Consider the following 11,229-nt stretch of genomic DNA (forward strand, 5'->3'; position numbering starts at 1 on the left):
TAGGTCATTGAAACAGAAACTAAGCTGAGAAATAACATCATTAACCAATGCCATGAATCAAATGGATCTAACAGATATCTACAGAATTTTTCATCCCAACAAAAAGGAATAAACCTTCTTCTCTGCACCCCATGGAATCTTCTCCAAAATTCATCACATAGTAGGTCACAAAGCAAGCCTCAACAGATACAAGAGGATTGAAACAATACCTTGTATCATATCGTATCACCATGGTCTTAGGCTGCACTTGAACAACAACAGAAATAACAAAAAGCCTACACATACATGGAAACTAAACAACTCTCTACAAAATTAACTCACAAAGGTCAGTAGCCTTCCTATATACAAATGTCAATCATGCAGAGGAAGAAAATAGGAAAACTACACCCTTCACATTAGCTACGAGTGATATAAAATATCTAGGAGTTACTCTAACAAAGCAAGTAAAGGACTTGTTTGAAAAAATTTCAAAACTCTAAAGAAAGAGTTTGAAGATGACATGAGAAGGTGGAAGAGTTTCCCTTGTTTATGGATTGGGAGAATTAACATAGTGAAAATGGCCATCTTACCAAAAGCAATTTACAGAATCAATACAATCTCTATCAAAAAATCTACTCAATTTTTTAAAAGACATTGAAAGATCAATTCTCAACTTTATATGGAAAAACAAAAAACCTAGAATAGCTAAAATAATATTATACAATAAAAGATCCTCAGGAGGAATCTCCATACCCAATCTCAAGATATATTATAGAGCAATAGTAATTAAAACTGCACAGTACTGGCACAGCAATAGCTGGTTAATCAATGGAATTGAATCAAAGATCCAGAAATGAATCCACACACATATAGTCACTTGATTTTTTGACAAAGAAGCCAAATATATTCAATGGAAAAAAGATAGCACCTTCAACAAATGGTGCTGGTCTAACAGGATGCCTACATGTACAAAAATGCAATTAGACCCATATTTGTCACCACGCACAAAACTCAAGTCCAAGTGGATCAAAGACCTCAATATAAAACCGGAGATGCTAAATTGGTTAGAAGAAAAAGTGGGAAAGAGCCTGGAACACATTGGCACAAGAGACAACTTCCTAAACAGAACACCAACAGCCCAAGTCTTAAGGTCAACAACTAATAAATGGGACCTCATGAGGCTGAGAAGCTTCTGTAAGGCAGGGGACAAAGCGACAGCCTACAGACTGGGAAAAGATCTTCACCAACCCTACATCTGACAAAGGTCTAATATCCAAAATATAGAAAGAACTCAAGAAATTAAACACCACCAAACTAAATAACCCAATTGAGAAATGGGGCTTGGAACTAAACAGAGAATTCTCAACAGAGGAATATCAAATGGCTGAGAAACACTTAAAGAAATGCTCAACCTCCTTAGTCATCAGGGAAATGCAAATCAAAACAACTCTGAGATTCCATCTTACACCCATCAGAATGGCTAAGATCAAAAATTCAAATGGCACCACATGCTGGCAAGGATGTGGAGAGAGAGGAACACACTTTCATTGCTGGTGGGAATGCAAACTAGTACAACCACTTTGGAAATCTATCTGGCGCTATCTCATAATACTGGGAATAAAGCTTCCTCAAGACCCAGCTATTCCACTCCTTGGAATATACCCAGAAGATGCTCCAGCACACAAGAAGGACATATGCTCAACCATGTTCATAGTGACCTTATTCATAATAGCCAGAACATGGAAACAGCCTAGGTGTCCATCAGTAGAAGAATGGATAAACTAACTGTGGTATATTTACACTGTGGAATACTACTCAGCTATTAAAAACAAGGAATTCCCGAAATTTGTGGACAAATGGATTGAAGTAGAAATTACCATAATGAGTGTGTTAACCAAGAAGCAGGAAGACTCACATGGCATATACTCACTTACATCTGTACACTTGCCCAAGGGCTATGTCCCATGAAAGTCTTCACTTACCAGGAAAGTGGGACAGAGGGGGGACATCCTACTGGGACTCTAGGTGAGAAAACCATGGAAGAATATGGAAATAAAAGGATCTAGAGGGTCCTAGAAACCTTCAAGAAGAACATCATTATGGGCAGATCTGGGCCCAGTCATCCTGCTCAAAATATGGCACCAGCCAAGGACAATACATGCAGTAAACTTCGAACCCCTACCCAGATCTAGCTAATGGACAGGACATTCTCCACAGTCGAGTGATGAGTGGAGACTGAATTTCACATGAACTCTGGTGCCCCATATTTGACCACGTCCCCTGGATGGAGAGTCCTGGTGGCACTCAGAGGAAGGATAGCAGGCTACCAAGAGACTTGATACCCTATGAGGGGGAGGAGGGCCCTCTCAGTCACAGTCATAGGGGAGGGGAGTAGAGGGAAAGCAGGAGGGAGGAAGGAATGAGAAGATACAAAGGACAGGATAACAATTTAGATGTAATATAAATAAATTAGTAAGTGTGTGTGTGTGTGTGTGTGTGTGTGTGTGTGTAAGAATGAACAAAAGGAAAAGAGAAAGAAAGAGAAATGTATCCTTACATCAATAAGGACTTATATGAAAAATTTAAAGAAAACAAGCTAATTTTCACTTTTGAAACAGTAGACAGATGTCAGACTTGAAGGTTTGGTCTAGGAATGAAAATAAGATGAGATGCTTATCTTGCAAAGAGAGGAGTTTTCTCCTTTACAAATAAGCTTATTTAACTTAGGACTTTAAAACTTTTCTGAATCACTTTTCTGTGTTGCACGGCTAAAACAAACAAACAAGCATGCAGCTCCTTTGCTCGGTCTGGGGCATGGGGAGGGAGGTACTTATTCTACTTTCTGGAATGTTGTATGACCTGATTCTAGAATCACAAAGTAACAGCAACATATATATATATATATATATTTCACAATTCCAGCTGCACCATAATTTTATTCTTTTCTATTTCTTTGTTTTCTTTGAATTTTTTTAATGATAGTGGAAAAATAAAACAAAATTTTCAGCTCCCTAAATGATTAGGATTACAGGTTAAAACTAACTTTTCCACTATTCAGTCTTAACACAAGTATTTCATGTTAGCAAGTGTGAATAGGTCTGTGACTGTGTGCTCAGATTTGCACATCAGGTCCAACAGTGACAGAAGCAGGCATGCGTCAATTCATGCACCTCAGAACAGTGCAGAGAGCAGAGCCTCTTCTGTACCCTGGCAAAGCCCTTCCTTTAAGACATTCTAGAAGCAGAATTTGTTGTCCCAGGTAATAAAACACGGCTTGTAATCTGTTTGCATCAGACACATTTCTTCTATTGTCTTCCCTCATCACCTTCTTGCTAGTCTCATTTCTCACCCCGAATAATTCTCACTGTGTTTTCCTGTCTTTCTTTTTTTTATCTTTTATTTTTATTCACTTTACAGCCTGATCGAAGCCCCTCCCTCTGACCTTCCCAGACCCAACTTCACACTTCTTCCTTTATTTTCCCATCTCCTTATCCTCAAAGGAGAGGACCCCCATGGGTACCAGCCTACCCTAGCACATCAAATCACATCATTCCAGCTATGAGAAAGGAATCCAAAGGCAGGTAACAGAGTCAGAGACAGTCCTCAGGCGCTAATTGTTAGAGGATCCACATGAAGAACAAGATCGCCATCTGCTTCATGTGTGCGGGGGCTTAGGCCCCGCCCATGTATGCTCTTTGATTGGCACTTCAGTCTCTGTGAACGCCCATGGGCCCAGGTTAGTTTACTCTGTAGGTCTTCTTAGGGTGTCTTTGACCCTTCCAGCTCCCTCAATCCTTCCTTGTACTCTTCTACAAGACTCCTTGAGCTCTGCCTATTGTTTGGTTGTGGGTCTCTGCATCTGTTTCCATCAGCTGCTGGATGAAGACACTCAACATTCAGTGACGCTAGGCTCCTGTCAGCAAACATAGCAGAGTATTGTTGATATTGTTAGGGTTGGCTCCTTCCCATGTGGTGTGTCTCAAGTTGGTGAGTGATTGGTGGATATGGAATTCTCTCTCATGTTTTAGATGGCCCAGCTTCTTTACATAATCTCCAATATGTTTATATATAAGCCTATTAAATATTAAAATGGAGTAAGAGTTAAATTAATGGAGGCAAATAAAATTTGTTATTACAGAACTTTAATAACAAGTAAAAATAATAATCACTGTAATGAACAACAATGGAAAACTATTTAATAAATTCTCATTCACATATGTGATGGGCTACGGCCCAAAGGATATAAATGCGAGCTTTAAATGACTACTAATAACTAAAAATGTGGCAGTTTATTTTTCGTTGATAAAAAGCAAAAACTATCATTTTGTTCTGTTGACAGTGTCCTTTGCCTTACAGAGAAGTTTTTCAGTTTTATGAGGTCCCATTTATTAATTGTTGATCTTAGAGCCTGAGCTAGTACTGTTCTGTTCAGGAAATTGTCTCCTGTGCCAATGAGTTCAAGGCTCTTCCCCACTTTTTCTTCTAACAGATGTAGTGTGTCTGGTTTTATGTTGAGGTCTTTAATCCACTCAGACTTTAGCTTGTGCAGGGTGATAAATATGGATCTACTTGTATTTTTTCTACATGTAGATATGCAGTTATAACACTAAGAGAAGATCTTCACCAACCCTACATTTGACAAAGGACCAGTATCCTAAATATGCAAAGTACTCAAGAAATTAAACATCACCAAAACAAGTAACCCAATTAAGAAATGGGGCTCAGAGCTAAACAGAGAATTTTCAACAGAGGGATGGTTGAGAAACACTTAAAGAAATGCTCAATGTCCTTACTCATCAGGGAAATGCAAATCAAAACAACTCTGAGATCCCATCTTACACCCTTCTGAATGGCTAAGATGAAAAATTCAAGTGACAGCACATGCTGGTGAGGGTGTAAAGAAAAGGAAACACTCCTCCATTGCTGGTGGGAGTGAAAACTTGTACAACCACTTTGGAACTCAATCTGGTGCTTTCTCGGAAAATTAGGAATAGTGTTACCTCAGGACCCACTATATCGCTTCTGGGTAGATACCTGAAAGATGCTCCACCTTACAAAAAAGATATTTGCTCAACTTTGTTCATAGCAGCCTTATTCATAATAGCCAGAACCTGGAAACAACCTAGATGTTCCTCAACCAAAGAATGGATAAAGAAAATGTGGTACATTTACACAATGGACTCAGCTATTAAAAACAAGGAAATCTTGAAATTTGCAAACAAATGGATGGAACTAGAAATGATCATCCTGAGTGAGGTAATCCAGACTCAGAAAGACATGCACAATATATACTCACTTATAAGTGGATATTATCCCAACATAGATGTCCTCTGAGAGTCTCCACTCAGCTGGGGATTGGGACAGATGCTGGGACACACTGCTGGATTTCAGATGCGAGTGGTATGGAAGAATGGGGCAATAGAACCCTCTGGGTTCAGGAGCTTCACAAGGAGACCTGGTAGATCTGGACCCAGGGGGTCTGCACAAACTGCTGTACCAACCAAGGACAATGCATGCAATAAACTTGGACCCCCCCCTCAGTTTAGATCAAGCCAATGGACAGCTCATTCTCCACAGTTGTGAGGAGAGTGGAGACTGCTTCTGACATGAATTCTGGTGTCACCAATTTGATCACTTGTCCTTGGTGGGGAGGTCTGGGGGCACACAGGGAAGGGGAATCAGGCTATTCAGATGATACCTGATAGGCTATGGCCATAAGGTTGGGGAGGAGGTCCTCTTCTGTCAGAAGTCTAGGTGATGGGAATAGGGTAAAAGAGGGAGGGAGGGTAGGAATGGGAAGGTACAAATGAGGGAATAACAATTGGGATATAATCTGGATAAGTCATAAAAAAAAGAAAAAAACATATATATGGAAAAATGTGATTGAGTATTGAAATAAAGAGTGTATTGTGTGTTATTCATACATCTATTTAATTTAAAGCTGAAATTTGTTAAGTCAACATTTTTAACCCTCCTCTCTGACTTGTAAGAACTCCATGTGTTTTTCCTTATTTAAAAGTCTATTTTGCAAATTTTCAAAGTGGATATACATTTCCTTCATAGAAGAAAACAAAAAGATTTTTATAGAAAACCAGGAAAAACTGAAAACTCAGGCAAGAGAAGGCGCTCCTTGTTGACTCCATCCCCGTTAACAATGCAAAGACTCTGGTTGCCTGAGGGACAAGGCTGTACCCTCTGCAGATGGCATCTGTGGCTCTCACGCACCACTGCAAATCACTGCTCCAGCCTTCTCTGCCTTAGATGTTTCGTTGTGTTTTTTTCATTCTGCCTGAGAAGTCAGAACACTGTTGTGGAGGCACTTACTATGCCTGGCTATGTTCTTTCCAACTGTATCAAGAATGCTCACATGCTATCTTGGCTGACCTTTTCAGTTATCAGCTCTCACTCTCCTCAATTCCTTTTCAACATCCCCTGCTGAGGTCTGACCTTGACCTAACTAGAATCATGAGGGACCTACCAGTACCTGCTCAGTGCAGCACACAATGCCCCAGTGCCTTCTCCTACGCAGCTACTGTCTTCTCAGGAGGCCCTAACAGTTGAGCTTTAAAGAAGTAACAGCTAAAAGGGAGCTCACTAACTTTTGTCTCCTCTGTCTAAGGTGGGTGAGTCATGGCATGGAGCATGAAAGGATAGGAGTTCAGTTGATGTGTTTGGACTTAGAGATTGATTGTTGCTGCTCCATTCCTGAAGAATCTAGGGGAGATGGTAGGATGAGATAGTGGTGTGCTTAGCAAGACTACAGAGCCCAAGGTTATCTCAAGAGTAGGCAAGACAGGATATTGTATCAAAAGTGTTCAATACTCATGAAGAGTACTCTTCTTCAGAGGCAGGATAATCTCTTGGATAACAGAGCTTGGGTTCCCTTGAGATTGTGACATGATGGGGTTCTTTTTCTACTCGCTATCCCAAAATACCCCCCCCAAAGAGTTTGATATTCACTCAGAAGATTCCTAACACAGTCAAGTGTGCCTGTAGTGTCACTGATCTTTGTCTTGATTCAAAGATCCAATCTCTAAATCCTATATCTCAAAAAAATATAAACTTCCTTTCCTCTATGGCTCCAGTAATGCCTAGAAACCTCCAGTTGCTCTGTTTTCATTTTGTATCTTTGCAAAAAAACAAATGTGGATGGAATTTAGGGTAAAGAGTTTTCCTTTCAAGAAATGTAAAGCACCTCCATGCTAAAGAATGCAAATGTGCACATAGAGTAGAAACTTCGATCCTTGCCTGTTTCCTGAGTATTCACAGATTTGTCACTGGAGCTCAATAATTTTAATCTCTTAGATGATTAGTCAAAGTTTAGCTTTTCATAGATATTTGTTCTTGAAGTGGGAGTGGGATAGGCTTTTTAAAGTGGAGTGTGGAGTGGGCCATTCTTTCCAAAGCTGTTTTAGCATTCTGATTATGTGCCCTTGGGCAATTATATCAAAAGGTGTCATGTGAGACAGCATCTCAGGACATAACTACATCAGAAGGAAAAATGGTCAAATATCTCCAGGTACAATGGTCACTCTTGTTCTTCATCATGCTCGATTTGGTGCTCCTGTCTGGTGAGTAATTTTGCTTTCATGTAGGAATGCAAAGTTTTGTGTATGTTAACATTGCAATGTAAAGAGAATGCTTCAAATTAAAAGTGATATGAGTGAAAAATATGTATGAATATAGGTACAGACAATTTATATACGTGCTTGCCCACCCATACGTGGAGAGACAGTGGAATCTGGTCTTGAGAGAGAAAGTTTTGGTTTTGCTATTTAATAATCAATAGGAATTTGTTTCATATAAATGCAGATTGTGGGACCTAATGCTCAGAAGAAAGCATTCAGCAAGGGAGTTAGTGAAAATGGCCAGCTGTACGTCTTCATCTGGAGAACACCCCAAAAGTACTCAAAAATGCCTGCCCCACAGTGATCTCTGGTGGCTCAGAGTCTCTGTGAACTTTTTGGAGAAGAGATCACAGAGTTCTCAGTTTTTCACACACCTGTTGAAAATTCCTGAATATCAACATAGCAAGTTGTTGTTTTCCTCCCTGTAAAGTATGAGGTCCAAGCCAAAAGATCCTAAAGTGCTGACATTTCCCCCATCTTTCCTATGGCCTATGGTATCAGCCCTGAATCCTTTCCAGCTTGGCCATTATTAATCAACAGAAGCATTTGGTACTCTGGGCTGGCAGCCTCCTAGAGGTGATACAAATTCCCTCTGCTGATTATTTAGAGGGGCAGGAGTGTTGGTTCACATTTATTAAAGGGATGAACAAATATATAAATGAAATAATGTTTTCAATTACTTCAAGGTTACTTACTAAGGATTTTGTGATTTTTGTCAGACGATTAGGTTAAGGTTTATCGGGAATTAAGTTTTGTAACATATTTGTGCACTCTCCAGTTCCAGATGCTCGAGAGTGGTGGCCACCATATGGAATTATTAAGGTAACTGCCAACTGCATTTTCCAGTACTCAATTTGAATCCAATTTCTAAAGGACTTTTTTTAAATTGTATGAGTGTATTGCCTGCTTGTATGTAAGTATACTACATATGTGCTGAGTGCTCATGGAGGACAGAAAAGAATGCTGATCTTTCTAGAACTGGAGGGACCAATTGTTACAAGCTTCCATGAGGGTGCTGGGAACAGAACTCTGGTCCTCTGCAAAAGTAACAAGTGCTTTTAGGCATCAAGCCATCTCACCAGGCTCTAATTCTAATATTTTAATTTTTTATTTATCTTTTCTTTGAGAATTTCATACAGGAGTATCTTCATTTCATCTATTCTTATCCCCTCTCTGACTTCTATTAGACTCCTCTATGTTCCCCTAACAATTTCCTATCTTCTTCATTTTTTTCTTTTCAGAACCCACAGACTCAAACTAGCTGCCCATATGTACATGGAGCACTCATGCTCCAATGAGTCTTATTGTTTTTTAAACTTATGATTTCAAAAGTTTACCACAACAAGAAAATTTATGAAATTCTCCAAGGTCTATTCACATGAGGGTTACACAGCCCACAGTTGGTTAGGGTCTACAATAGAGTGATAGAACCTGGGAACACACACACACACACACACACACACACACACACACACACACTATTGTTTGGAAACTACATTTCTGAATGATGACAGTTTGCATTTGACAGGTGTGAGGGGTTCTTAGGGACCCACAGCCTTGAGCCTTCAAAAAGTTCCTGCTCTCAAGGAGTTGTACTTTTGTAGAGAGAGTGGACAGAACACAATCTTGTAGGTTGAAAATATGAAAAGCAGAAATCTCTTGGATTCTGGAAGCAGGAAAATGTAAAGGAAGGAGGAATCTTTGAGCAGAGGCTCAACTTATGTGTTCAATTCCTGTGTGAGTAAAACAGAGGGATTTTTTTTCTTATTCTGCTCAGCTTTGTGTATATTGTGGGGTCAACACATGTGATGAGTGAAATAAAGGATAAATTACAGGTTATTTCTTTTGTGCTTTTATAGATTCACTGCATAGAATTCTTTTGTTTTAGAAGTGTTGTGACTTTAGCTTTGCTTAATTCAAAATTTTAATTTTTTTTTCTTTTCCCTCACTGTTGCTTACCAGGACTCTGAGTGGTCCTCACCACAGGAAATGATGCTTATCAAACAGTGTAGATAGATTCTAGTGCCATTGCTCTATATTTAGATACACTAGAAGAGCCTTGGATACTGGAATATGATTTTGTCTTGCTTAGATTCCTCTAATACAATCCATAAGTGACCTTTTGTTTGAGGATGGTTCTAATTATCTCTTTATTTTTTTCTGCTCAATTTCAGATCAAATGTCCTTATAAGAAAGTATATTTGAGTTGGTTCAATAAAACGGTGGACCCCTGCCCTAATGTAAAACAGCCCATCTGTGGCACCAATTTTGTGACCTACGCGAATCCCTGCATTTTGTGTCTTGAGAGCTTGTGAGTCTTCTGGGGTGTGGGGGAGGGATAGAAGAAGGCTAAGACTAACCTTCTTGGTTATGATTTCTGTCCACTACACCCTAGCCAAGCCCAGCAGCCATGAGATGAGTCTTGCTCTCCCATTGGTGGAGACAGCAATCAATCAGTCTCTCCTTAGACGAGCCATAGTAACAGAAGGTTCTACTGGCATATAGGGTAGACTCATTAGCATGACAGGTGACCCTTATGTCCTTTCTCTTAGTCCTAATATTCCATGAAGTGAATGGATCCCCAAAGGAGTTCTAAGACACTTTTAATCCCCACCACTTTGATTTTTAATACAAATTTTACTTTTATCTTCTCTTAGATATTTTCTGATGTCTCTGGGTCTACAACCTCGACCTATGCCACCGTAATAACAGATGTTGGTCCATGGCCTGCAATTGATCACTCAGACCTTTGGCTTTATGTGACAGTAAATCAGTCATTAGATACCCAGATTGCAATGCCACAGTGATTTTAGCTTTTATCTATGCAAGGCACTATATTTCACATGAAGAAAACCATCCCTCATGGTGTCAAATTGGAAGCCTTATTCTAGCAATCCTTTGGTAATTTTGTGCAAGGAGCAAAGAGGAGGCTGCATAAACCCCGAGTCTATCCTCTAATCACTAATTCAGCCATAGAGGGAGAGTGTTGGCTGAATAGCTCATGGTGCTTAAACCCCACACATCACACACTCAGGCCCAATCAGAGAGATTTTATTTCCAAAAAGATAATAGGTATTTTCAGTGGCAAATGGCCTGGCCTTTGCTCTAAGCAGATAGCTTTATAGTCTGTATCTTAATTTCCCCCAAGAAAAATGTCTTAATGAGATACTTATTATGCCTTCGTGCAGGAAATCTCGTGGAAGAATTCGGTTTTACCACGATGGAAGGTGCTAGGTAAGTAAATTTGGATGTGTAAGAAGATATCTTCCAATTCTTTCCAGCACAGCCACTTCCTTATTATGCCTTTTCTCTCCTTTTACCTTTTCTCTTGTAGATTCTTGGTGACAAAGGCCCATTAGAAGCTGATGGCTTGAGGGGTCTTCTATGTTTTCCTTAATATATAAACTATTCTGGCCTGGAGATGTAGCTCATTTGAAAAGCACCATCCCTCAGGTTGAAGGAACTTGGGATGAATCTTGATCACTACAAATAAAGAAACTTTTCTGAATATCTTGACTTGTGTCTCATATCTTTGCAGTACAGCCAATTGAATGTTTGAACCACAGGCCAAAGACAAACAGCACATTTTATCAGCTCGCTAACATTATCAACAGTGGCCTTA

General features: G+C 39.6%; 1 protein-coding gene across 1 annotated transcript; it reads left to right on the forward strand.

The window, feature by feature from the left end:
- The first annotated feature begins 7,480 nt into the window (after nt 1-7,480).
- Nucleotides 7,481-10,841, forward strand: Spink14 (serine peptidase inhibitor Kazal type 14 (putative)). The gene is made up of 4 exons (XM_051163944.1): nt 7,481-7,550; nt 8,386-8,429; nt 9,782-9,918; nt 10,796-10,841. Exons 1-4 carry the CDS (start codon nt 7,481-7,483, stop codon nt 10,839-10,841), a joined length of 297 nt encoding a protein of 98 aa, XP_051019901.1.
- Nucleotides 10,842-11,229: the final 388 nt, after the last annotated feature.

The sequence above is a fragment of the Acomys russatus genome, chromosome 20 (assembly GCF_903995435.1).
Source record: "Acomys russatus chromosome 20, mAcoRus1.1, whole genome shotgun sequence".
Classification (NCBI taxonomy): domain Eukaryota; kingdom Metazoa; phylum Chordata; class Mammalia; order Rodentia; family Muridae; genus Acomys; species Acomys russatus.